Here is a 27800-nt window from a genome sequence, read left to right as displayed (position 1 = left end):
CGTACCCTACCACTGCCTCTGAAGTATTGAAGCAAGTTTGTAAACAACTGAGCAGATGGCTTTCAGTAACTGTTCTGCTTCATTATCTCATAAAATTTCCTCAGCTGCTGCCTTAATACCATTTTTGGAAGCACATCAGAAGTTGTAGGAATAAACGAGATATAAAATCTGGTTTTACTACCTTACAATAAACCCTCAATATGGAATGTCAGGTTTTTCAGATTATACAACTTTGCTTCCGAGAAAGGAAGATGGTGATGGGGGTGTGGGAGGGGGTGGGTCCTCACTCTTCTCCCTGAAGGAATATTAAGCATTATTTATTCTTTCTAGTTTACGTTACCTGGAAGCCTAGGCTGTAGCTTAAAAAATAATGGCACAAAGGAGGTTAAAATGCGTCCGATTCCTTGAAGTTCTTAGTCATTTTCAAGGAGTAAGTTTCTGAAAAGGCTTGGAATTCTAGGTACCAGAGTTTCAATCGCGTCTGGATTTCTTCGGTGGCATAAACTTAGTTCTTTCAGTAAAGCCCCCCTGGCAAATCCCGAAGGCCCACGTCTACTCTGAATCCAGCATCTCCTGCTGGACGTCCCCTGACCCGCATTCAGGACTGGTATCTGACGAGTGCCTAAGTGCTGTCCCCTAGCTGGCTGATCCCATCACTCACTCACAGAGCTTGTTACTGCCCACGTGTCACGTCTGCAGATACTAGCTCCTCTGACCTTCACGATAATCCTACGATGAAGCGGGGCACCTTACAAGTTCCATTTCACAGACGTGAAAACTGAGAGTCACGGAAGACCGGTGACCTATCCAAGGTCACAGGGTCACCTTGAGCATGGACCACTTGGGAGTAGGCCTCCTGACTCCAGCACTGCACACACTGTCTCTCAGGATGTGGCAAGCGTCCTTGAAAATATCAAAATGACAAATACGGGCAGTTTCACCAAAACAGACTACTCCCGCACACACGCCCAGGTACCCCGTGATACGCCTTCCTCTCCACCAGGTGTCTGCTTTTGAGCACCGGGGACTCTAGATAGACAGGGTGTGAGGCTGTAAATACCTGAGTACGCCCCACGGCAAAATTTTAATTTTTTCGAGAGTTTTCTTTCGATAGGATTAAAAACTGGCTGTGCCACACTGAACCGGCAAAAGGAAACTAACAGTATGGCACTCCATGGCTGCCACCTCACTTCTTCTCTGGTTAGAGCCCTTACGGGCCAGGACCTGCTTAGAGAGGATGCTCAGGAAAGGCAGTTACACGGGAAGCACTCTCCACCCTTGGCTGGATTCTGTTTTCCACCAAAACTCAGCACAGTGGCCATGAGCGGAATGGATTCGCTCCCTTTTCTTATTTTTAAAATGTTTGTTTCTGGGAGGAAGGAGAGCACAAGCCGGAGCGGGGGAGGGGCAGAAAGGGGGAGGGAGGAGGACAGAGCTCCTCCCAGCAAAGCAGGCTCTGCACTGACAGAAGAGAGCCCGGTGCCAGGCTCGAACCCACACACCGTGAGATCGTGACCCGAGCCGAAGTCGGACACCTAACTGACTGAGCCACCCAGGCTCCCCGGTTTCTCTCCCTTTTGATAGAAGACAAAATTTTCTTCTTTGGGAGGAATCTTAGTTATGTGGAGGCTTTCAAGAGCTAACTGTGAGTGTCACCTCTCTTCTAGAGGAAAAATTCGAACCAGTGCAACTGGCAAGCTCAGTGCCCCTGTGGAACACAAGGTGGGCACCAGCAGGATGGTGGTAGGTACCACACAGGAGATGGCCTCCGACCCTAAGGAGTCTGCCCTTGGTAAATCCGACAGACCAGCCTACTAACGAGTCTCCCCAGACTTCATTCACATTTGACTGGCTGTCCTACTAGTGACCGTTTTCTGGACCTGTACCCAGTCCAAGCCCATATATGGCAATGAACTCTCCTGCCCCTTCATCTCCTTTAACCCGAGACAGTTCCTCTGTCTTTGTCTCTTGAAACTTTTGAAGAGAACTGACTGGCTATTTTCTAGGAGGCCCCTCAATTTGCGTTTCTTATCCTCTTACCAGTCACGAACCTCTCCCCACTTTAGGCCCTGAGAAGTCTCGAGGCAAGATCTATCGGGGAGAAAAAGGGACTCCTCACGTGTTCCAGAGAGGGGACGGCAAGCCTTGCCGGTCTTCTCCTGCGACCACGGGCAAAGAGCACCCTAGCTACGTCTCACATACTAATTAGGGAGGGGACTCCACAAGAGTCCGCTACTGATCTCAGAACGGGAAATTGAAAACTACTGCCCCTGTCACTCTAGGACCCGGGCACAGGAGCCACTGTTCCCACACTGAATCACTTCACTTCCGGTTTGTGTGCCTCCAGAACTCAGAGGGCTATTGACCCAAAGCTGACATAAACCACAGGAAACAGAAGTTTTCTAATAGCTGTAAGTGGGGCAGCATTTTAGGGAGAGCTATAACGCCACAGCAGTAACAACAAAACCGTTTCTGAGGCACCAAAATGGTCTGAGGTAATGGTTTTAAAGACTCAAAAAGGAAAAATTTTGTCAGTCAGAATCTAGTGATAGCGATCAAAGGTAGTCCCCAAAAGCACTACCATATTTACGAAGGGAAAAGAACCACCATCACTGCAAGCCCGGAGCAGCAGGGGCTCCCCGGGAATTATGTCACATGAGGCTCGGGTAACTTCATGGAGAAGGCAGGCATCTGAGGGGGTGGGGGTCACTGAGAGCAAGGGCACTGCCCTCATCTGTTCTGGACTTCCAATCTGGCTCTGCCCCCCTAACTAGCTGAGGCCCTAAGTACCAGAGTCTCCATCTCCTTGTCAGGCAAACGGGGAGGAAAGAAAAAGAAGGAAGGAAGGAAGGAAAGAGAGAAAGAAAGAGAGAGAGAGGAAGGAAGGAAGGAAGGAAGGAAGGAAGGAAGGAAGGAGAGAGGGAGGGAGAGAGGGAGGGAGGGAGGGAGGGAAGGAAGGAAGGAAGGAAGGAAGGAAGGAAGGAAGGAAGAAGGAAAGGGGGAAGGAAGGAAGGAAAGAGATAAAGAGAGAAAGAGAGAAAGGAAGGAAGGAAGGAAGGAAGGAAGGAAGGAAGGAAGGAAGAAGGGAGGAAGGGAGGAAGGAAAGAGAAAGAAAGAAAGAAAGAAAGAAAGAAAGAAAGAAAGAAAGAAAGAGGAAGGAAGGAAGGAAGGAAGGAAGGAAGGAAGGAAGGAAGGAGGAAGGGAGGAAGGAAGGAAAGAGAGAGAGAGAAGAACAAAAGAAAGAAAGGAAAGGAGGAAGGGAGGAAGGGAGGAAGGAAGGAAAGAGAGAAAAAGAGAGAAAGAAAGAGAAAAAAAAGAAAGAAAGGGAGAATGAAAGAAAGAAAGAAAGAAAGAAAGAAAGAGAAAGGGAGAAAGGGAGAAAGGAAGGAAGGAAGGTAAGAGAGAGAAAGAAAGAAAGAAAGAAAGAGAAAAAAAAGAAAGGGAGAAAGAAAGAAAGAAAGAAAGAAAGAAAGAAAGAAAACCAACCTAACAGCACTACTTGTCTCAGACAAGTCAAACGGATAATCCACATGAAGCACCCACGGGAAGCTGTGCTCAGACTTCTGTGGCTACTTTGGAAGAGAGATACACATTTCTTTATATCCTGCTTCATCCAGGTGAGATCCTGTTGCAGAGCTCTGCGCGGCTAACAGAAGTGAGTCCTAAGGAGGGCTGAGGAACTTGCCCAAGGCCACACGAAGCTACAAGTGGCAGAACTGTTCGCTGCTGGCCCTACGACCGGTTCTCGAAACGGCAGGCTCAGGGCACGGGACGAACCGCGCACGCGCCGATGCTAGTCTAATGTGTGGATCGTTAACAGAGCTCCAAGCAATGACATAAATTCAGATTTAATATTCTTCAACGACATACAATCAGTTTCTGGAAGGAAAGATACGGAATATGATTCTAAGCTTACAGGTAAGAAAAAAGGACCCACCGACTGAGGTGCTATTAAGCAAAAGATTCCAGGTAAACTCCCCAGTCCCTCTGCTGAAAGCAGTCGGTGGAAGGTGGGGTCATATAAAGCTGACGGGAGCTCTCTAACAGGCCTTGGTTAAAACTTAGTTATCTGCAACATTCTCAGCAGCATGACTCACAGTCGCGGAGAGGAGCCCATCACCCCAGGCGCCCACTGACAGGTGAATGGAGAAACAAAATGCGGTGTACGTGTCTAACGGAGTATCATTCAGCCATAAAAAGGAAGGAAATTCTGTGGATGAACCCTGAAAATGTTATGCTAGGTGAAAAAGGGCCAGACACAGACAGACAAGTACCGTCTGGTTCCACTTATGAGGTACCTAGAACGGGCAAATTCACGGAGACAGAAAGGAGAACGGCATTTGCCAGGGGCTTGGGGCAGGGAGGGAAGAGAGCAAGCTACCGTTTAGCAGGTGCAGAGTTCACACTGGCATCAACAACAAGCTCTGCGGTATAGACAGCGCCGATGGGTACGTGGCATTCTGAAAGTAATTAATGCCACTGAGTTGTGCTTACAGATGGCTAAACGGGAAGATTGTGTTGTGCACCGACGACAACACAAAAACCAAATCAGGCTTCTGAAGCTATGATATGATTGGCGTGTGACTTGGCACCATGTTTCAAGGAAAACAGTAAAGGGGCGCCGGGGTGTGGCTCGGTCGGTCAGGCATCCAACTTCGGCTCAGGTCGTGATCTCACGGTTCACGGGTTCGAGCCCCACGTCGAGCTCTGCGCTGACGGGGTGGGGCCCAGTTGGGACTCTCTCGGTCCCTCCGTCGCTCGCACGCGCTCTCTCTCTCTCTCTCTCTCTCTCAAAAACATACGTTAGAAACAAGGACACGTACTAAAGTTGTAGCAACACAGTATTACGGCTCAGCAGCCAACATCACACACCCTTCGGCAACGTACTTATTGCAGTGGTGCTTCAGGTGTTTCTTGTAGCTGTCCTCCTGGAACAAGGCATCCGGGTTGCAACCCGCCAGCCAGTCGGCATCCTGCACCACCGGATGGGTGCTCTGGGCTTTCACCTTCTTTCCTTTCCTTCCCCTGGGCACCGGGGCCGATAAACCTAGAGTCGTAAAAATAATAATAATAATAATAATAAATAATAGCAACAGCAGCAACAAAAGTTTTGTACAACCCCAATTACAGTGTCAGACTGGGACATTTCCCCACATGTGTGGCAGGGAGATATGGGGTCTAGGTTGTGGCACAAGGGTCCTGGGTGGCTTTCCGGGACCCTGCGGCACAAACGACATGAAGCGGACCTACCAGAATGGTTGACCAAGGCTCGCGTCTGGCCGTCCGCTGTGGGCGTGATCAAATCCCAGATGAAGCTTTTGATATTCTCATCCCCCTTGTAATGATTGAGGCAGTACACGAGGATGGCCCTGCAGATGGTTTCCACGTCTTGCTCAGTGAGCTGACGCTTGTAGCGCCCGTGCGAAAGGATGTCTGTCCACCGTCCCCAGCTGCAAAGCAGATATTCAGCATGTAGACGGTGCCTTTCAGTTTAGATCTGGGGCTTTACTTTCACAGGCAGGCAGCAGCGTCAGGGAGGCCTTGGCCGAGAGGGGCACAGGGCCCGCCCTGGCAGGCCCTGCCATTTGCCCTGGCCTGGGCCTCTCTGGCTTCTATGTACTCAGTTCCTCAAACTGCAGGGCTAATCCTCACCTTCAGGCCTTGGGACACGCTGCTCTCTCTGCATGGAACTCTCTTCTCCCTGCCCAGCGCCGGACTCTCTCTCTTACCCGGGCTAATCCGCGACGTCCACCCATTAAGTCACGCCGCCGTCTGTGGGACCCCCTCTTACATTCCCCCTAGCCTCAGGAGCGGGAGACAGTACTCGAGCTGCCAATTCAAGGACAGACCCGCTGCTGACTCTCCCTTTGCACCATCCTCCCTGCCACAGTACCCTCACTGTTGATTGCCGCTTCCGCTCGTTCACCTTCCCTGAGGCAGGGCCCTGACTGTCCTACTCATAGGTGCATCCCTGGTGTCTGAGTATCCTACCCAGTGCCCCGCCTCCAGGAGGCGTCTACTACATAGTGATGCCTAGAGGAGGAGGGCAGCCCTTTCCTCAAAGACACCGCACTCGAAGCATACTTCTTAGCTTTAGGAGTCACTGATAGATCCCATTTCTAAAGCTATCGGCAAAACTCTCAGCTACTAACTTTGATGGTTAGGTTGAAACATACAAGCAGGTGCAAGTAGCAAAGGGCTTGGGTATCTGTCCTGCTGAGACACAGAATGGGCTTCAGCTGAACTTCATTTATTCCATAAGAAATCACTGATTTGGCACTCATTTTGTGTCTGCTAGCATCGCACTCTTCCCCGAGGACACAGAGAAAAGAGTCTCGGGCTTCGTGGAGCTCTAACTGGGGCTCTCACAGGAGAGGGCTGCTACTCAAAGTCATGAGACAACATGATGGGTGTGATGGAACGTGCAGACCAGACTCTCTGGTGCAGGGCGCCGAGGTGATGCCTGTGCTGATGTCGACGACAGGAGCTGTTGGGCAGAGCAAGTCTGTGTACTGGGTGTGTGTGTGTGTGTGCGTGCGTGCTCACACTCTAGGCAGTGGAAAGAACTTCTAGAAAGACAGAGATGAGACAGAGCATGGCACACTGAAGGAGATGAGGCGGTCTATCCCAACAGAAGCCTGAGCTATCCACAGAAAGGACCAACAAGACACATAAGGGCCAGATAAGAGCCCTGTAGGCCAGATTAATAGAGAGTTTGTGTTTATTCTGAACTTAATGATAACCCACTGGAAGAACTAATCAAGAGCAGGATATCACCAGACCTATAGAAAAATTATTTTGGTGGCAGTTTTTTTTCTGACTGGAACTTGTCTGCAGTCCCACAGTGTGCTAGAGAACTCTTTGGAGATTCAGGTATCTACCTTACCATCATTCAAAGCACTGGGTGGCGTTTCACACAGATTTCAGAAATGAATTAGATGTGGCTCCTGCCTTTCAGAGACATGTTGTCCAGCAGGACAAACACGACACATTGGGAGTTGAAATAACCACCCCTGGATGTTTGAGATGAGCTGCCAGACCTTCAGAGCCAAGACGATTGCCTTTAACAGGTTTTTGTAACAGAAAAAAAGTACCGAAAGACTACTATAGTCACAAACTGCATGTGAAGCTATAACAGGAAAGGCATCTGTGGTCTTGAGACTTCATTCTACGTTATTAGTCACCGACAGGTAAGTCTGGATCTGACATCGTTCCTTAAGGGCCAAAGCTGTGCTCCTTCCCATCCACGAGGATCCGAACAACCGTGAGCACCTTTACCAAACAACCCTGGGCCCCGTCAAAGTTGCTGCGAAGTCATTTGCTTGGCTGCACCATGGGGAGTCACAGAAATCCAGACACACAAAAAATACCTTCTCTACGCTGGTCAGAATTTGACATTTAGAATGAAATTCTGTGTTTCACATGAGTCTGACTCACCCATAGACGAGCAGATTCTTCTCAACTCTAAAGCACTCACTCCTCGCGTAGCCCTGGGACCTGTCCTGGGGCCGCCGCGGCTTCGTGCAAGGCTTCTCTTCGGAATCACTTTCCAAGTCTGAAAACTCCATCAGCTCGTCTTCTTTCACTGCACTGTACAGCCTGGTTTGCTTCCTCACTCTTGGAGTGTCAATAACCAGGTTGTTCTAAAAAAGACAGCAGATAACTTTGAAACTTCTAAAAAAGCACCCTTGGCTTGTAGTAGATAGGGTTTGAGCAGGACCTCTCACTCACCCTCCCGTTTAAGGCATCAATATCCAATTCAGCCTTCTTAGCCCACTTTTGCCAGAAATTTGGATCATCCAAGGAAATGTCTGTCCTGTTTCCAGATGCAACAAAACTGGCCTAAAGGGGGAAAAATATGCATGACTTTCAGATGCTTTTCTCAGAGGCAAAATGCAAAGCAGTTTTCATTTACTTGGTCAGCCAAACACGTATGTGTTCTTGCACTGTGTGCTACATGCGGCAGTCTGTGGGCGAGGATGAGAGACCGTCCCTCAGGCAGCTCTCTGTCCAGGGGTTTCAACAGATCAGGAAGCAAAAGATGACAGTACAGCGTGATCAGCGACAGGTAACAAAGGTACGTACAGGTGCAACTGATATACAAAGGGGGGCGGGGCCCTAGTCAGGTTCGCGAGGGGGTGGAGGTGCAGGGCGGGCACTGCTGGGACAGAGAACTGGCTCCCCAGAATATAATGCCTGGACCAGACTGTTAAAAGCTCACAGACCAGGAAAAGTATGTGGAACCGTTCACGACAGAGCATGTGCAAAGGCTCAGAGGAGAAGCAAGGCAATTGTGTCATGTGGCTGGTGATAAAGGTAGTCAGGGGAGAGCAGCGAAAGGTCAAGCTGGTGAAGCGGGCAGAAACCAGGCCATGCGGGGCCTTGCATGTCCCGTTAACGGGGTTCTGAGGTAGCAGGGAACTCTTTCAAAATGGAAATAACCTCAAGATGGACACAATCGTATCCAAAGCCACCTGTCAGAGAGATCCTACTGATGTCCTGGGGCACGGGAGGGTTGAACAGGCTAGTAAAGTAATTTACACAGGGAACGGCAAAGACTGAAAATGGCTCCGGCAGAAGTGGACAAAAGGAGACAGGCTAGAAATGCGTTCTTTAAAAGGTAAAATGAAAGGAGTTAGAATCTGGATGGATGTGAAGCATGGAGGAGAAAGAGGAGGAGGAGGAGGTCAAGAAAACCCTCAGCAGCCAAGTCTAGCCTCTGAACGGCATCACTCAGGCAAACAAGCAGGCTGTGAATGTGGGCATGTCCACAGGGTGGAGGGATGGGAATGAGGTTCTGCACATACTGAACCTGAGGTGCCTGTGAGGACAGAGAACAGAGCCTGAGAAGAAACTGGAAGACGTGAGAGAGAAGGTGCTGGGTCACAGAGCCCAGAGGAGGGAGCCTTTCAAGGCTGGCGTGGCCGGGGTGACTAGATGTCCGAGCAAAAGGAAGGAGACGGACCCTGATCTCACACCACACACCAAGATTCACACACAAGGGACCAAGACCAAAATGTCAGAGTAAAAACCGTAAAGGAGCAAATCTGTGTGACCTTAGGTTAGACAACACATCAAAAGCACGAATAATGAAAGAAAAAGATGGGTAAATTGGACTTCAATGAAATTAAAGACCATTAAGAAAAGACTAGGAGAAAATACTTGCAACCTGTATTACCTAATGAGAAACTTTTATCTACAATATATAAAGAATTCTTAATATTCAACAATAAAAGACAAGTAACTCTAAAGATTTGAATAGACATTTCCCCCCAAATGATACACATATGGCTAACAAGCACATAAAAAGATGCTCAATAGCATCAATGAGTGCAGATCAAACCAGAGTTGGGTATCACTTCACACTCACTAATATGGCTAGAATCAAGAAGTCAGAAAATACAAAGTGCCAGTAAGGACGTGGAGACATTAGAACCCTAAAACACGGCTGGCGTGAAGGGAGAACGGGGCAGTCACTTTAGAAAACAGTCTGGCAGCTCCTCAAAGGGTTAAACACAGAGTTAACACGTGACCCCGCAATTCTATTTATGGGAGACACAGAAGAGAAATGAAAAGATGTGTCTGCACAAAAACCTGTTCGTAAATGTTTGTAACAACGTCATCCACAATAACCCAAAGGTGGAGACAACCCACGTTTCGTTTTCAACCAGTGAATGCATAAACAATCCCAGTGTCCATTATCAACTGCCGAAAGAGGTGCTTCTAGGAAGAGAACACCATTCAGCAAAAAAAGGGAAGGAATTACTGATACATGCTACAACACGGATGAATCTCAAAAAACCATGCTCAGTGAAGGAAGCCAGACACAAAAGACCACATGTTGTATGATGCCATTTTATGAAATGTCCGGAGCAGGCAAATCTATAGAGGCAGCAGATTAGTGGTTGCCAAGGACTTGGCAGGGGAGGGGAGGGGAGGGGAGGGGAGGGGAGGGGAGGGAGGAGGAAGAGGAGGAAGGGAGGGAGGAGACGCTGACTGCTAATGGGCATGGGGTTCTGGGAGATGGAAATGTTCTAAACTTAGATGTGGTGATGGCTGCACAAGTCTGCAAATATGGTAAAGCCACTGAATTGTGCACTCAAAAATCGGTGAATTTTATGGTAAGTAAATTACATTTCAAGAAAGCTGTTAAAAATAAAGGTGTAAAGTGGGCCTGGGTGTGGATGGGTGGAGCGACGTGTAGCGGGGGCCCTCAGAAGGCGCTCTCAGTCAAGCGGTGGTGACCTTCACCAGAGCTGGTCTGATGGCAGGGGGAGGGGTGCAAGCTGGAGGTGGAAAAATAAGCAGAAAGGGAGACCGTGGGGACAGCTGGTACAAATAACACTCGTGTGGATTTTAACTGTGAAAGAAGGGTTATGGAGTTGTAGCTGCAGGGCAAAGCAGATGAGAGGCTTTTTAAAGATAGGAGTGGCTTGACTGCTGTTACAGGCTATGTCAGGAAGCAGGATCTCAGGAAGTACGATGTCAGAGCTCAAGAAGTAGAGAGCATGGGGTCAAGGACACAGGTAAAGGATTAGGCTGGGAGTGGGGGAGCTGACAGGAGGCCAAGGTGAGGATGACAACCAGTGCCACATACAGAGAAGGGGACCCAAGACACACACAAAGAACCTTCTATGCATCAAGGGTTCCACGGGGAGTTAATAAGTAATTCTTAACTCTCAACTACAAAGCAAATGGTACATGTGCACCTGGTGAGCACTTTATAAGGTCCTGCTTTATGTGAACTCTGTTACACTTCTATAGAAAACCTGCCTCTTCAGGTCAGTTCGCACCTTAGCAAACGTGGAACCTTTGCCTTCAGACTCAATGGTGATAGTGTGGGTTCGCCGCAGGAGAATCTGGTCAATATCTTCTTCGCAGAACTTAGACCCTTCGTCCTCCTCATCCATGAGTGCACCGTAGGCCCCCTTTCGCAGAAGATCCTCTATTTCTTTCTTGGAAAGTTGTTGGACCTGTTTTAGAGAGAGATTTAAAATAATTTAGAATTGAAATGTTTTAGACCACACAAATGCTTCGTTGTACCCAAGGAGGATAAACCTGACATAGAAAACGTAAGGGCGCCTGGGTGGCTCAGTCAGTTAAGTATCTGATATCGGCTCAGGTCATGATCTCACAGTTTGAGAGTTTGAGCCCTGCATCAGGCTCTCTGCTGTCAGCACAGAGCCCACTTTGGATCCTCTGCTCCCCACCTCTCTCTGTCCCTCCCAGGCTCATCCTCTCCTTCTCTCTCTCTCTCTCTCTCTCGCTCTCTCTCTCTCTCTCTCTGGAAGGAAAAAAAGGGAAGGGGAGGGGAGGGGAGGGGAGGGGAGGGGAGGGGAGGGAAGGGAAGGGAAGGGAAGGGAAGGGAAGGGAAGGGAAGGGAAGGGAAGGGAAGGGAAGGGAAGGGAAGGGAAAGAAGAAAATATGACAAGTTAGGCTGAAAATATTGAGGCTGAAAAACAATCTGATGCTGGATAATTCCTTACTATTAGTTACATAAAGCAAGGAGCCAGAAGAAAGGAAAGGTCTGGGCAGGTGTGGATTACCCCGTTGGTAGCGTTTTCTCTCCCACTCATGGACTGCAGCACAGCTTTGTCCAGGCCGAGCTTCAGACTAGCCTTGTCAAACATTTCCCTTTCGTAAGAGTTTCTTGTGATCAGCCTGTAGATTTTCACAGATTTGCTCTGTCCTATTCTATGACATCTAGCCTGAGCCTGGAAGAGAAAGGAAATGAATGGCCACCACGGAAAGAAAAGACTCAAGGGTCAGCTACAAGAGCACCTGTTCCAAGAAGCAGAGGGGCAGTACAGAAGGTTAACGTCCTAAGAAATTCCTTTTACGTTATTAGTAAATGGATTACTCTTGGTTTATTGGCCCGATCGTGGAACACTGCCTTAGGGACTACACGGCTTTAATGTATTGGTTTCACTGGGGCTTCTCCATCACAGAATGACTTTGGAAAAAAGAAAAAAGAAGGAAAGAAAGAATGAAAAGAAAAGAGAGAAAGGGCCTCAGGACGATATTCTTGAGTGTTTACCTGGAGATCATTTTGGGGATTCCAGTCGGAATCGAAGATGATGCAGGTGTCAGCAGCAGTAAGATTAATGCCTAAGCCTCCTGCCCGTGTGCACAGGAGGAAAACAAACCTATCAGAATCGGGTTTGGAGAATCTGTCGATAGCTGCCTGGCGGAGGTTGCCTCTCACTCTGCCGTCGATCCTCTCGTACGGGTACCTGGAAAACGTCGGGATTAACAAGGAGGCCCGATACTCGGCGACAGGACGCTTGTTTCTTTTTGTAAACAAAGTATTACAATATGGGGTATGTAGTACCCAAATGATATCATTTATCAGAAATAATTGCAGAGCAAACAGCTTTTAGGGTAGTTTGGCATATAATCGGTTGAATGCTCAAAAATTAAATTTTATTTTACTTCTTCTCTAGTAAAATAACTTAAGTCTAAAAATGGCTGACACCTCCGGGGCACCTGGGTGGCTCAGTCGGTCGAGCGTCCGACTCTGGCTCAGGTCATGATCTGGTGGTCTGTGAGTTCGAGCCCCGCAACGGGCTCTCTGTGCTGACAGCTCAGAGCCTGGAGCCTGCTTCAGATTCTGTGTGTGTGTCTCTCTCTCTCTCTCTCTCTCTGCCCCTACCCCTGCTCGTGCTCTCTTTCTCTCTCAAAAATAAATAAACGTTAAAAAAATAAAAATGAAAAAAAGATAGCTGACTAAAATAACAAACAATTTCAATCTTAGGTAAGACCGATTCGCCTCTAGTCAAATGAAAGAAATGGGAAACAAAACTGCCATGGAAAGTACGCGGAGTCCTACTCTGGTCACCGACAGTTTTTAGAAAGAGAGGGGACGCATTCTCCCCACTCCGTCCCCTTTAGCACGAATGTCACTTGGAGGTGAAGCGCTTGGAGCCCTGGGAAAGGTCATTTTTTATTTCCTTTTTATTCTCGTGGTGCGGTGGCCTCACCGTCTTTGAATGAGGTAGTCTTCCAGTATGTCCAAGCAGCGCACCATCTGGGAAAAGATAAGCACCCTGTGGCCACCAGCCTTCAGTTTTGGCAGTAGTTTGTCAATCAGCACTAGCTTGCCAGCAGCCTGGATCATCGCCTGGAGCTGAAAATCTGGAGAGTCTGCATTGTGTGTTTCTTTAAACTCTTCCAAAATTTTCTCTTCAGCACCTGCAGAGATTGGACAGCATAACGTGAATACCGTAAAAGGTTTTTATTACTAAAAACAATGAACTTGCTTTCAAAACCCACTGCTAACTGTAGGAACCCAAATGCCACACTCATGTTTATGAATATGAATCTATCCACTTACTAAGAGTCAGGTCTGCACAAAACCGTGAAAGTATAAAAGGGATCAAAGTTTTAAGCACAACACATTTAAACATTTGGGGGGGGGGGGCGGGTAAAAACCACATTTTCCAACAAACAAATGTTTGCTGTCTGTAGAAACTGAATTTCAACAACAGACTGTCAAGCCAGAAGTGGCAGAAATAAGCCACGGGCCAGATACCTACAGAAAATTTGGAACCTAAATTGCTAAAGAAATGAAGAATTGTTTACTAGCTGAATATAAACACAAACAACAAAATCTGTTCTGAAGCTGAGAAACAAGGGAACAGAGGTCTAATAATTACGGTGTCAGGGCAGCGGTTTTTGTAGATAACTGCGTGTTAATACAGCCAAGAGGAGGGCACCGAAAGGGAATCCCCCTCTCAGGATAATCTTCAGAGACTTTTTAGGGGTTCTGAACGCGTATCTCCTATTGCAATCTCTAAATCTCCCTCTACGTTCACGTTCATCTGATAATTTCATGAGGTACAAAAACTCTATCTTGAATTACCCAAAGCTTTTCAAGCTTTTAGAAAACAACAGCAGCAATCAACCCTGTGTTGCGAAAGGCTTCTACGCCTGGCCCTCTTTTTCTCATAGCCTCGTGCAGATTTCCGCTTGTACAAAGGCTTGGGTGCATCAGAGAAGCCTCAAGAGGATGACACCGTCAGGAGAGAAGCGCTTACGGCTCCCCCACACCCAAACGCCAAACACACACAGGCTAAGCTTGCTTCGACTGCTTAGGTGGCTTAGCCAGAATTAGACAGCACCGGTCTGGCCTCCTCCCATCTCGGGGGGGTTAATCAGGCCACGGCTGCTGTGCTCAGCACCTCTCCCTAAGGATGGGGGTGGGGTCACCCATTCTTTAGAAAATACAAACAAATCCACCGAATGGGATTGGTTCCCAGCCTTCAAGTGTGCCAGAAACTGTAAACTACCCTTCTTACCACTGGTTTTAAACATGTGAACTCACAATACATCAGACGGGTATGCACAAAATCTCAAAAGGGGCTTGAAGGCCAGGTGGGTTAGACCCCACGGCTACTCGGACAGAACTTCTGCAAGCAGCAGCAGATGTAAGACAAGTGCCATCCCATTTCCATCTGAAGGGCACTTGTGCAAATCAAGTTATGGCACAGTCATATGCAGAAATACAGCTTGGTAATTATTAATCAACAGAGAATCTTACTGAGAACTGATTAAAGTCACTTCATGCCTTTACCCAGGCACCAAGGCCCCTGCAAAGCACACTGACTTGCGAGGAAGGGGGCCTGGCCGGAAATGCCAGCGGGGCGGGAGTCACCGGTCTCTCACTCCCTTTTCCACGCGAGCAAGAGGCTAATACGCAAGACTTTTCTCTGAGTGGGGAAAAAATGGGAAAGGTTTTGACTAGGAAAAGGTAAAAACAAAATGCTGTTGAAGAGCATTCGCAGGAATGTTCTTGAATAAAGCTGAATAATATTTTTCAAAACATGACACTTAGAAATCTAGGTTCTAGATTCAGGACAAGAAGGCCATCAGGAGACAGGGGAGATGGGTTTAAGTCCATATATTACATTAGGTCTTTTTAAAAAGTTTATTCCTGTGCCATACAGTATAAGCTCTTGACAATTCAGAACTAGATTTTACTCCTGATACTTGGGCAGTTATTTTTTTTGTCCATATGAAAATTATACTCCAGAACCAAAATGTACTACAGTACTCAGTTTAAAACAAGCTGATGGTTAACTCAATAGCTTTCAAAAGTGAAATAATCACTTTGACAAGTATCAGACATTTGAGTAATTTCAGTAAAAAAATTGAAAATATAAATACTTTAGGCAAGTTAGCAGAGAAATTTTTTTTTCATTTTAAGTTTGTTCAGAGAAAAGAAAAGTGACTTTCTTGCTTTCTCATTGCTACTACTCATTTCTCATCTTATAAAGAACAGTCAAACTTAAAATGCATTTGCTCTTACCTGACAAAAGCTACTGCCGAGTTAATCAATCCGGCTCTTTGTTACCAATTCAGGTTCTTAAAGTGGCAGGCGGTTTTGGAAATATCAGCAAACATCTATCCTATGTGATTCCTCTAACACCATGTTTATTACGGTCAGATTGAAGGAAGGAGGTCAGGGAAGGTGTTGGGGAGAAAACCAGTTTCTGCCTTCTGAGGTCACAGGCAAATTTTCAAGTTTACCAATTAAAGATCTACCTTGATGTGAGATTCATAAATATCAATCCGAAAATTAATAGGTTATGATAAGCCAAAATACTTTGTGGACACTGCCCTAAATTAAAGCACTGTTCACGCTACATTTCAAAACGTGTGTTTGCATCAGAGAAACTTGAGACGAGTGTGGAAGTCTTTTCTCTTAAACAGATGGTCACTGTGAGGGCAGTGACCGCTCTGTTATCTAGCTACAACAAGAAGTTATTATCTAGCCAATGGTATCCAGCCACAAACAAGAAATTATTTTCTTTTGAAGACAACCAGAAACACAGTTACTATTTTCTATCCCAAATTCATTCCGCTGTGCAAGCTTCAGCTTATCTTCTGTCCCCTATTCTCTCTACTCCTCCTGACCCCCAACAAGGACAACAAATGACTCTTAAGTCACTCCTAACCATTAGGGGACGCTGACCAAGTTTTCAACATTATTTGTGCTCTCACATGGGGAACCTAAAACTGGACCTTCCATTCTACTGAGGCTGGGGCCAGGAACACTGAACGCATTTATGTTCCCCGGTTACCCGCTTATCTAAGCAAAAGCAACACCGACCAAGTGCTCACAGTGTGCCCCCAAACACTGTGCTGAGCACTTAAGATGTTCGCCCACACTGAAAATATTACTCACTTACATAGTTTGGGTTCTGCCGTCAGTTCTAATTCCTTTCCCTGTGCTTTGCTTGCATGACCATGTGTTACCAACTTTGCTTCCAGCTTCCACAATTACAGAAATGTTGTGCTTTCCGGGATCGAACCTTAGCTTGACAACCAATACAAATGTCAATTTAACCTCCACCACTGAAAACTTCCTTGAATCCGCTCAGTGAACACGTGTAGAGTTAGCATCACATCCGTATACTTTCTACTCTGGATTGTGGATAAAAAGATGGGCGGTACCAGCCCCGGGGCAACCCTGGCGAAACCCAACGTCCAGTCGAGTCCACGTAAGTTATCTGGGCAGTTGTAACATCGGACGTGCCCGCGGGGTGTGCGCATACATTTCCTTTGCAGTTTCTCGACATAAACGCGTATACATACACCTGCTTAACAGATACTTCATAACTTGTAGGGACAGAAAAAGCTGACCCCAAGGTGTGACCAATTAGAACAACTGCCACAGACATAAGCCTCCGAAATCCTAAGAGACTCCTGGTGAACAATGAGTTGTTATATAAGATGATCCTGAAGAGCAAACAGCCAAGGAAGAGACCCAGCAGCTGTGGTTTTTTTTTTTGGGGGGGACCCCTCCCTCGAAATGTTCAGTGCGTATAATCAGCAAGTAAGCAGACAAGAGAGACTTGATGGAACTGCGCGTGGGTATCTGACAACGATCGATGACATCAACCCTTTCGCACGCATTCTGCTGGCAGCATTTAAGCTCTTTTGTGAGTGCCTTCCTTTCCCCCCTTGGAGGCTACTAGCCTTCGTTTGCTTTCTAGCAGCTATTAAATGCAAAAGTGTGTGTGTGTCACACGCACGCGTGCTTCACTCATACCATCAATCACCCTAAGCCTCAACACCATCTCCCCAACTCAGGCACAGGCTGGTTGACACTCACCATAACGGCCTTACAGGCTCTTAAACACACAGCATTAGTAGGTTGGCAGCATTAAACACAGAGTTGTCACACAGAATGCTCTCTTTCGCGGACCAAGCTAAAAGCGCAAAGCTTGGAAGGGAAATTCATCGATGTCACACCACAGCAAGGACCTCAGGTGGTACCCTGAGACTGTCTTCCGGGCGTGGACCACTCTGTCACTGAATAACAAAAACTTGTGGACCTGAGGTGGCTGACAGGTGTGTAAGCCATGAAAGGGGGGGGAAAGATTAGAAACTCTTTAAATTAGCTGCCCTTGAACTCCATGGATTGTGGTAAAGATAAAACCAAGCTTTGTTCCCCTGGAAAAGGAACCTAATTGCGTTGCTGGCCAGTTATAATTGTGCACAAACACCCCAGTTGAACTGGTCATCACTTTTCTTTAACCCGTCTGAACTCCGGCCAGGTATGGCAGCAAGAGCCTCCTGGCAGGTCTTTCTGCCTGTAGGTCTTTCTCTGCTCCCTCCCATCTGTTTTATGTGGTGTTGCCAGGTCAAGCATCCTGAATCACTCCTCAGCTCAAACACTAGCCACGGTTCTCCACTGTCTACGGACTAAAGCCAACATTCCATGACCTCGCATTTAAGCCTCTCCGCCGTGGGGGTCCCAGGATGTGTCTAAGGGTCACTGTCCCACGGCTACTTACGTGGACTTTATACTGTGGGCAAGTTCCCCTTTGTTTTCCTGCCTCTTTGTCTTTTCTCAGATGTTATTACACCAGTGTAAGTGCCCTTCCTTTTTCTAACCCTGACTGGCAAACTCCTTCCCACCCCCACAGACTTGTCTCAGTGCCACCGCTTTCTCATCGCTCTGTAATCTCCATCCCTGACAAACCTGAAGGCTCCCATACCCTCCAGAGTGCCCCACACATCACAGGCATGCAACATGGACCCGTTGAATATTTCTGGAAGACTACAAGACAGGTTTTTTACTCAAATCAGTTATAAGACACTCTCAATGTAGCTAAGAAAACAGGAAGGCTATAAAGTATTCATCAGTAACAGAAACAAACTGTTCTCAAAGTTTTAAAATGACCCCTCATGGTTGATGGGGGGTGGGAGGGAGGGGAGGGTGGGTGATGGGTATGGAGGAGGGCACCTTTTGGGATGAGCACTGGGTGTTGTATGGAAACCAATTTGGCAATAAATTTCATATATTGAAAAAAAAATAAAATAAATAAAATAAAATAAAATAAAATAAAATGACCCCTCATTCTTAGGGAGTAAGTCCTAAAAGCATCTAGACTGAAACTTCACCCTATCAAAGTCTCCAGACAGCTGCCAGCCGCCTTCTCCGCCAGCTCCTCCTCAACTTGTCTGATGCACACACACACGCGGAACACGCGTGCGTTCGTGTGCACGCACGCGCACTCCCCCCGCCCACACACAGCCAGAAAGTCTCAATTGAGGCTAATCTCTCTTTAGCTGTTAGCACGTTTGATGCTTTTCAGCCAAGAACACTAACACCTCCTTCCAAGGGGTGAGACAGAGGCAGGGAAGGAGGAGACAGGAGAGCTGAGGTCCTGCCACAAGGATCAGGGAGGGCAACGGTCCTCCGCCTTCAGCCAGCACAGGAGGCGTCCGGAAGAACGGGAAGGCGGCGAAACCCGCGTTGAGATGACGGGATCCGGTCACGACTACAACCCACGAAGTCCTCTGCAGGGAGAAAAGGACTCCTGGAGGTTGGACGGTCATTGAAAATGCGCTTCCCGGCGCACAGGCTTACCGTTAATAAGGTATGGGTGATTGCAGCACTTCCGGAGCTCCATCATAGTGTTTAAAAGGTTAGGTACGTTAGCTTGGCCACCGCCTTTGGAGAGAAATGTGAAATTCTTCTCAAGGATGGCTCGGTAATATTTCTTCTGAATGTTCGTGAGCTCAACTTCAATAATGGTTTCTTCTTTGGGGGCCAGGTTCTTCTCTACATCCTCCTTGAGACGTCTCAACATCATTGGCTTTAGAATAGCCTGGAGTTTTTGCACCTAAAGAAGGACCTTAAGTAAATACTGGTATCGTGATTTGCTTGCAGGTTAAAACACATTCTAACATGGAAAATCAGGACTATCTTATTCGTTTACCATTCATTTTCATTTGTCAAAGCCCAGCAAGGGGATGAAGGCCCTCATCTCTCAGCTTGCGTAACAGAAGCGCATGAAGGTTGAATGAGTCGGCGTTAAATGGCCCGTTTCAGCCGGGAGCCCGAGCAGCCAGAAGGCCTGACAAGCACACAGCAGAAAAGAACTCAGTGTATTCACTGAGCTTTCCCTTCTGTTGGTCTCAAGCCATAGGGATGATGAGGAAGAGGGAAGACACGATGTCATGGGAGTGCTGTGCTTTAGTTCCCTTCCTTTCTGGAAAGAGCTAACGGAATGAGCAAGCCAGGAGGTACCTACTCCGTCCACCAATAAGCGGGCAGAACATCTCTCTCTGGTTCTCGTTTCTGCTGACTGGCAATAGGACATACAGCACACAGGATAGTTTTTATTTTAAGAAAAGCAAAACCAACATAAAGCAGACTTTACCCTGAACTGAACTAAGAGGCTTTAAGCAGTAAGTTGTAGGGGGCAGGGGTCATAAAGACCAAGATTTCCAGCGTATCTCTATCTGTTTCAATTACAGTACAATAATGAATACCCACACAGCTCTTAGGATGTATAAAATAACCAGCTGCTTTTCAAACACAATACCTCATTTATTTCTCACAGAAATCCTGTGGGGTAGTTTAAATGAAAATACAGAGAGTCAGAAAAGTAAGTTAACAAGTATGACTAGAATCCCGGAACTCCAGGGGGCGAATAACTGCAAATTGCCATGGCTTCTGACACTGAGCTCACAAGTGCACGTAGTGAAATCACCATCCTGAATAGCACCGCGGTCTCTGAAAATTACATGAGTAGGTAATAAGTAACCTCGCTGAACAATTCTCAACAGCCCGTCACCAGGGCAGACACACAAACAAGAACACGTCGACAATGAAGACCCGGAATGTCCAAGGAAAGGAGGCAGAAGGCTCCCCTGACCAGGAGGCGAGAAAAAAACCGACACAATTTACATTTTTACATAGCTAAGTAGGAATGCTTTGCCACTTCGTGGGTTCGTCTTCAACGACGTGACTAAAGCACAAAGTAGACGCGGTAAGTACCTGCTCTTCTGTTTTCAGATCACCAAATTCTTGCATGAAGGTGGTTTCTGAAGGGAAACGACTCGGTTCCAAGAAATGAAGCAGGCTGAAGAGTTCCTCCACCGTGTTCTGTAGGGGGGTCCCCGTCAGCAGCACTTTGTGCTCCTGCGGGAACACAAGGAAAGCAACGGACTGAATCGCGACCGAAGCAGCGTCCTAAACCCAAAGCCTCTTTTTCCAGACATCCATTTGCCTACTTCTCATTCGTGCAGCTCGGCATCCACCACGCGTGACGTGGGGGCGGTGGGCGCGAAGGCGGAGATACGAGGAACACTTGGACCCTGCTTCAGACACGTGGCGGGGGCCCTCTGGAACGCTGCAGACCCCGTAAACATGTCCTGCCCTTTCATTTCTTCCAGGGGTTACCGGGTCGGCATTTTAGTGCCATGGCGGTGCAAGTGGCCTGAGTCCCAATGCTTTTTCCCCTCCCCAAGTTTTTTTCCTAAAATCCCTGGACTCAGAGAGAGCTCACATGCTTCTTTCTGTTCTCTACATCAACAGCATTCTCATCTCCCCATCTGCTTCCTGCATGACTCACTTTAGAGACAAAAGAAGTTCTTCTACAGGCAACGGCATATGAAAAACCATTTTGTTCTGCAAAAATTTCAAACTAGCAAAGAGGTCAGCTTGGTTTTAAATACCACAATCACTTTTTTTTTTTTTTAACAGATGCTATTTCTAACTTTGTTTCTTTGAACCAAGTTAGGTATTTCTTTAAGATAATTCTTCCTGTTTACGAGCTCTTTCTCCAGCCTTCCTCATGCATCTGTTCTCTTGTCTTTGTGTTTTATATACCCAACACAGAGGAGCTGTTTCGCAGTGACCGGTTTTAACGGTAGTGAGTTCATTAATCTTGAGGGCCTCACTGGTCAATCTTTCGTTTGGCCATTTCACGCACAGTACAGTGAATAAAACTAGTTCGGAAAGTGACCCTACCTTCTGGTAGATTCAAAAGCAATTGTTCCAACTTAACATGAAATCTGACAAGAGTTGGCTGCAAGAGACTATATGCTCGGGAAATACTAGATAAATGATACAACCAGGGACATGATAATTTTCGTAATATCTACCACGCCTCATCTGCCAGTGAAGCTCTTTGAAAGTGACGTGAAGCAGTGCAGTTTGCTTCCATTCCTCCTTTTCTTCCTTTTGAATAAAGAGGTCTCTCAGGAAGATACACAGACCACCATCATCTTCGGACTCATTAAATTCATAGAGTAAGGAGTCTGCAAATCAACTCAAGGTTTTCTACTGTAAAACCATCCTGGTGGGGAACACGGGCCACAGTCCCTGACACACTCAAGTTCTGAATTACTCAAGGATTTTGCACACTGTCACAGATTTGGGAAGGAGCTACGGCACTGGAAGAGCTGTATTGATACTGAAGATTGTCTCCCAGTTTTCTCGTCTCCCTTATGACCGAGCTAAATCCTTAACCTCTAACCAAACGCTTCAGAAAAAGCCTTTTAAGTTATTAATTTCAAAGTACTATTTGAAAAAAAGGAAAGGGGCTCCTTTTTCATGCTGTTTTCCCTCAAGGGCTGTTTAAAGCCAGTTATACCAAATGATTACACACATGACATTTTTTATAAGGTTACATATGAGTAGTGGAACAAAACCAGGTTTTCATTTGAAAGTAACTGTGAAATAACACCTGATGAATACACACAGTAGCATAAAACATCGTGTAAGAGACTGGGGCTACCAAGCTTATCACCTCCAAGCTCAACTACGCCAGGGGATACGCTTTTGGCTTGAAAACGTTACCGTCCCTCCCTTTTAGCTCTGATGGAGTGACACACATTTCATTTCATTGCAGCAAACTCTTTAAGTTTGTAAGGCCTCCTGACAATGAAAGATGAGATGATGGAATCAATGAAGAACCACTGCCACCTCCAGAGAATCCCCTCCTTGTCAACGATGCACAAGGGGATGCCGTGCTCCCCAGGGCTTCTATGGAGGATGGGCGGACCATAGACGTCCCTCTACAAATCCTCTCCGGAAGCATTTCCCTGGGGATGGGAGAGCTGAAGACACTCGCTGGTCTCCTCCTTCTGAGCAGGCACTTGGAACACGATCGTCATCAAGTGCCCCTTCATCCTAACTGAGTCTAGGGCAGGAAACAGCGCCGGCCTCTGACCTGCTCCGTAGCTGGATATACTTACTGGTCCTTATTTTCACTGTGACTTATTCTAGGAAAGAAGAATGAAAAGCAGCCAGTGTAGAAGTTCTCACGATATTTACTGTAAGTAAGGATTTCAAGGCCAAGCAATGAGCTGTCCAGAACGGGACAAATACAATTACACTCCAATTCTGAACAGTGCTGCTCTGTTCCATCTGGAAAACGTCTCTTCTGAGATAAAGATTCTTGGCCATCAGAAAAACAACTATTTGGTTCATTTGCTTATCAGAGATTTCCAGTGGTTCATTTGCAATCAGAGCCATGAATGAGTTACAGGTATGCAAGTCCTTGGGGCAGCCAGCAGGGTTGTGAGTCAGTGTCCCAGGGCTGGTCACCTATGGCACTGGGCAGTGTTCTCAGCTTACCCCACTGTGACATACTACAATGACACGCAGAGAACATTACCACTTTCTGTACGTGCCATTACGTGAAAACGGTTAGGAAACACTGCAATTTGTAACCGAAAAGTTATCTGTATAACAGATTCTAATCCATTAATGAAGTTTTGCTGTAAACAATGGAAAATCCTTTCAAGTCTCCCAATGACAATTAGATTCTTTGCTGAGAGAGTTGAATCTGTACGTATCATTGGAGGACTGCTTTGCAGTTAAGCATCAACTGCCTGGAAGCATATAAACTAGTAATAGGAAACAACTTAGATACACTCAGGTGACGATTTAAGCCTTCGGAAAAGGGAACTGTGTCTTCTACGTGAACCACTGTGAAGATGGGTCCCTACTCAGAAGATACAGGTCAGTATTTCGGGAACATTCGCATTTCCCTGCCGATACAGGTTGATTTCAATGTAAGGCTAACGTATCGCCTGAGAGAACGAACACAGTAGCAGAGTTTCTCTTCTCCACTTGCTTACCTATGTCTTCAAGACCATGCGCTGTTTCTAAAGTATTCTAATTTCTTTTGTGGATTGGCCATCAAATATAAATTGATTTGAAAAGTCTTAGGATGGGAAATCCCATCCTTACTAGCATAATTCAGGCAGACTTTTTCCTTTAAACACAACTAGACTTTGTTTGTTTTTGATTAAAAGAAGAGCTGGCTAATGAATAAGAGAATCGCTTCAAAGAACCAGCTGCAACAGAAAGCTTTTAAGTGTTCTTTTCGGTAGTACGAGTCTTCAGTAAAAAAAATTTATAGCCGCAAACACATAGAATGTTCCTTCCCCTCTCAAACTCTCAATTAACAAGAGATCAAATTAATCTGCAGAAGGCAGCATCAAAGAGATTTTTAAAATTTTTTGCACTTTTTAAAAACTTCGCAAAAAACATTCAAGACATACTGAATGACGGTAACATTGCTTCTAAAACGTACATTAAAAATGAAAACAAGTGATCAAAACCCACCTTGCAAACTACAGATAGCAAAGAAGTCTGAGGATGACTGAAGTCACGTAATAATTTCTGCTAGGAAACCATACACACAGAAGTATGGAACAGAAACTCAGTTAAATCCTACCACCTCTACAACACGTTATCCCCATAACACTCCTACTAAAAAAAACCTAATCAGAAAAACCTGACCACCTCTTCGGAAGTGGGGAGAGGAAGGGGCAAGCATGGTCTAAAACTCCAGATCACATTCAAGGTCTCATAACGCCCCAAACTTCCAAGGGTCTGTGCGAACTTGACCAATCCCAGCTATCAACCCATCTTACTAAGAACTTCCATTTACAAGCCCTACTGGAATGAGCCCTGGAATATAACTTCATTTCCATTACTGGACCAAAGCCTGGCCCAACAGCATATGAAATGGCAGTATTTATAAGCAAAAGGGAAAAGTAAATACTTGAAATTCATCTCAGTGAAACTATCCCGACTACAGCCTGCTGTAACACAATTGCACAAAGATACCGGCCAATCATGTAAGAATCAAGGACAGCAGCAACTTTTGAGTAACTAAAAGCTCAGGAGGATATACCACCATATTTGACAGGCTTTGCAAACCCTACACAGGTAGCAGTCAAATTCAAAGCAGTGGGGACACCGAGTCAGTAACGATTCTGTTCAGGTTCAATGGAATCATCACTATGATCACTGACCAAGTCCATCATCTTGAGCCCCTCCAGAAGCTTGCAGTTCCTATTCTTCAGCCTGTGGGCTTCATCAATGACGACACAGCGCCATGGAATATTCCGCAGCTCAGGACAATCCGTCAAAATCATCTCAAATGTAGTGATGATGGCATGAAACTTATAGGACCCCTTTATCACTCGACCCTATAAGAACAGTTCTAAATTACTATTTAGCATTAGAGATCACATTAACTTTGATTAATAAAAAGCATGAAACATATGTATTTCTCTTTTGGGGACATCTTTATTTTGGGTAACACATGCATTTTGTTTTCAAGGTATTTTGCAGGGGGGCTTTAAAACCCTTTTTTTAAATTTATTTTTTTAAATGTTTTTTTGTTTTGTTTTGTTTTCAGAGAGAGAGAGAGAGAGAGAGAGAGAGAGAATGCACAAACAAGTGGGGGAGGGGCAGAGACAGAGGAGAACAGAGGGTCCAAAGCGGGCTCTGCACTGACAGCAGTGAGCCCGATGTAGGACTCGAACTCAAGGACCGTGAGATCATGACCTGAGCCGAAGTCGGATGCTCAACCAACTGAGCCACCCATGCGCCCCTAAAAACCTTTCTTTTTAAAGGAAGTCTGCAAATCATTAGTAAAATTTCTGATTCAATTTCTCTCCAGATCACGTGTAGTAAAGCGCCACTAAGTATGTTCATTCTAGTTCCAGCCTACAGACTCCAAAAAGGTAAGAAGCCAAAAGGATGATGTACTAAGGCAACTTTTTAAAACCTGTGTTACTTTTGAAAACTTTTTACTTTTATTTTGCTTGGGTAACTTATTTTTTACTTTTTTTCTTGAGAGGGAGGAGTAAGTGGGGGAGAGGGAGAGAGGGCAGGGGGAGGGGGGGAGAGAGAGAGAGAGACAGAGACAGAGAGAGAGAGAGAGAGAGAGAGAGAGAGAGAGAGAGAGAGAATCTTAAGAAGGTTCCACACCCAGTGCGGGGGCTCAACCTCACGACCATGAGATCATGACCTGAGCTGAAATCAAGAGTCAGATGCTTAACCGGCTGAGCCACACAGGTGCTCCTATGTTTTACTTTTGAAGGGCTAAAATGAAAAACCATTCACTTAGGATAGAACTTACAACAAATTCTCAAATCTAAAGATAAGTACCAAAATAGATTTCAGTATTTTTCTCCTTGAAGTATTTAATTATAGGTCAGATTTTACACATAAAGCAAACATATAAAACAAAACTCTGTCCTATTTCCAGCTATAGGACTACCATTTACCACCTGTAGCTTAAAACTACTTTAGCACACACTATTCTTCCTTCTTTGTCATTTATAATGCTTTGCCGTCAACATCATACAATAACTGTGTACAGGTAACAAAGAACAAGTAAGAAATCATACCAAGTGCTACCTAGAGCCAAAGGAGAAGTTCCTCCCTTTGGGTGTATTTCACTCAACATTATATGCTCGGATGTGCCACTCAACATTGCATGCCTAATCATTTTTACTCCTAGTAATAGTTTCACAAAATATTCTTTCTACTTACATTGAATAACACCATTTTTTGTTTAGCTTTTTCTTAGGCTTGCAAAATAAAAGCAATTAGTGCGTCAAACATTAAATGATTTTCCGTAGTTCACCCAAAGTAAAAATATTTCATTCACTCTTATCTAATAATCAGGATGACCAAAGGTATAAAAATTAGCTATATTTACAAGATGAGAAAGTATAACACAATAAACTGGGTAAGAAATCTAAAGCAAAGTTCTCCATTTTGTAAAATCTAGGCCTTTCCCCAAAATGTCTGAGACCATTTTAACATCCAAAACCTTAAAACACACATAAGAAGCATCAAGAATCCACTTGTGACGTTTTACCTGGGGATCTTTGAAGTACATTTCATACAACTGAATGGTCCGACGACTAGCTTGACTCCCATGATACACAACCACGTTCAACTCTGTCCAGGTACGGAATTCCCTTTCCCAGTTGGGGATTGTGGACAATGGGGCAATTACTAAAAAAGGGCCATGGATTCCTTTCAAATATATCTCATAGAGAAATGTAATGGACTGGATAGTTTTTCCCAAACCCATTTCATCTGCTAAAATGCAGTTTCGCCTTTGGGAAGGAAATAAAATGAGAAAAGTTTAGTAAGTATGGATATTAGATACTGCTGTCTTTTTACAAAACATATACTATTATATTCACAAATGCCTACCTCAGATGTTCTCTTAGATTCAACAGAACACATTTTCAAACAAAATCCTCTAAGACATCATTATTTCTACATCTATCAATGTCGGTGTTAATGTTTGTTGGATAAATGTTAAGCATACTCCCAATCCTTGCTGTTTTTCATAATTCTTATTAGAGATTAAAGTGTTACACTATTATTTGATTAATATTAATTTTATTTTTTTAATTTTTAAGTTTATTTATTTAGAGACAGAGACAGTGCGAGTGGGGGAGGGGCAGAGAGAGACAGAGAGGGAGACAGAGAATCCCAAGCAGGTTCCACACTGTCAGTGCGGAGGCCGATGCGGGGCTCGAACTCACGAAACCGTGAGATCATGACCTGAGCCCAAACCAAGAGTCAGACGCTCAACCGACATCCACCCAGGCACCCCTGATTAATATTTTCAATGACTACAAAGGAAAACAGTTCTTAGGCCTTCTTAAAAGTGAAGTAAAACATGGTTTACATACATGTTGTACCAATTGAAAAGTAGCCAGTTTACTCCCTCCAACTGGTATTCCCTGAGTTTGTTATTGTTTTTGTACTCCCTGGAACTCTCCGATTTCTTCCAGTCATCAGCAGGAGGTCGCTCCTGTTTCAAATATAGTAGATCCCATTAGTGGTTTCTCCAAGACCACACTGCTATGCTATTTCCAAATTAAACCCTTCACCATTAGCCAATTCTTACCACACGCTCTGTTTCTGGCTCCCTGGACATTAGTTTCTCAAACTCTTCGATCTTTGCTTGATCTATGTCCTGCCTTAGTTCCCACGTGCTGTCTTCGTAAGGCAGGGAACACCACTTCACCAGGTAGTGAGTCACAGGCTGGGCCAAGTTTAAATAAATCAGAAATGGATTCATTTGATCAATGCACGCATGTGCGCGCACACACACACACACACACTCACACGAAAAACACGTGTTCTACGTTATTTAATGATGGATGCTACCCCAGCGACAGAAACAATGAGTTGGTGATAGTTTTAAAACTACACCCATTAC

The 27800-nt window shown here is 45.7% G+C and overlaps 1 protein-coding gene across 1 annotated transcript in view; it reads right to left on the bottom strand.

Moving 5' to 3' along the window:
- Nucleotides 1–27800, bottom strand: part of CHD7 (chromodomain helicase DNA binding protein 7) — a 189737-nt gene that overhangs the window by 18409 nt on the left and 143528 nt on the right. The window contains 14 exon segments of the mRNA XM_042972706.1: nt 4888–5047; nt 5251–5450; nt 7438–7643; nt 7732–7842; nt 10794–10973; nt 11547–11714; nt 12038–12233; nt 12981–13191; nt 18881–19136; nt 20297–20440; nt 24574–24750; nt 26436–26679; nt 27268–27389; nt 27486–27623. Of these exon segments, the coding sequence (XP_042828640.1) occupies nt 4888–5047; nt 5251–5450; nt 7438–7643; nt 7732–7842; nt 10794–10973; nt 11547–11714; nt 12038–12233; nt 12981–13191; nt 18881–19136; nt 20297–20440; nt 24574–24750; nt 26436–26679; nt 27268–27389; nt 27486–27623 (2513 nt within the window).

Source organism: Panthera tigris, chromosome F2 (assembly GCF_018350195.1).
Source record: "Panthera tigris isolate Pti1 chromosome F2, P.tigris_Pti1_mat1.1, whole genome shotgun sequence".
NCBI lineage: Eukaryota > Metazoa > Chordata > Mammalia > Carnivora > Felidae > Panthera > Panthera tigris.
The sequence above is the reverse complement of the archived record's forward strand: the minus strand, read 5'-3'. Positions and strand labels throughout refer to the sequence as shown.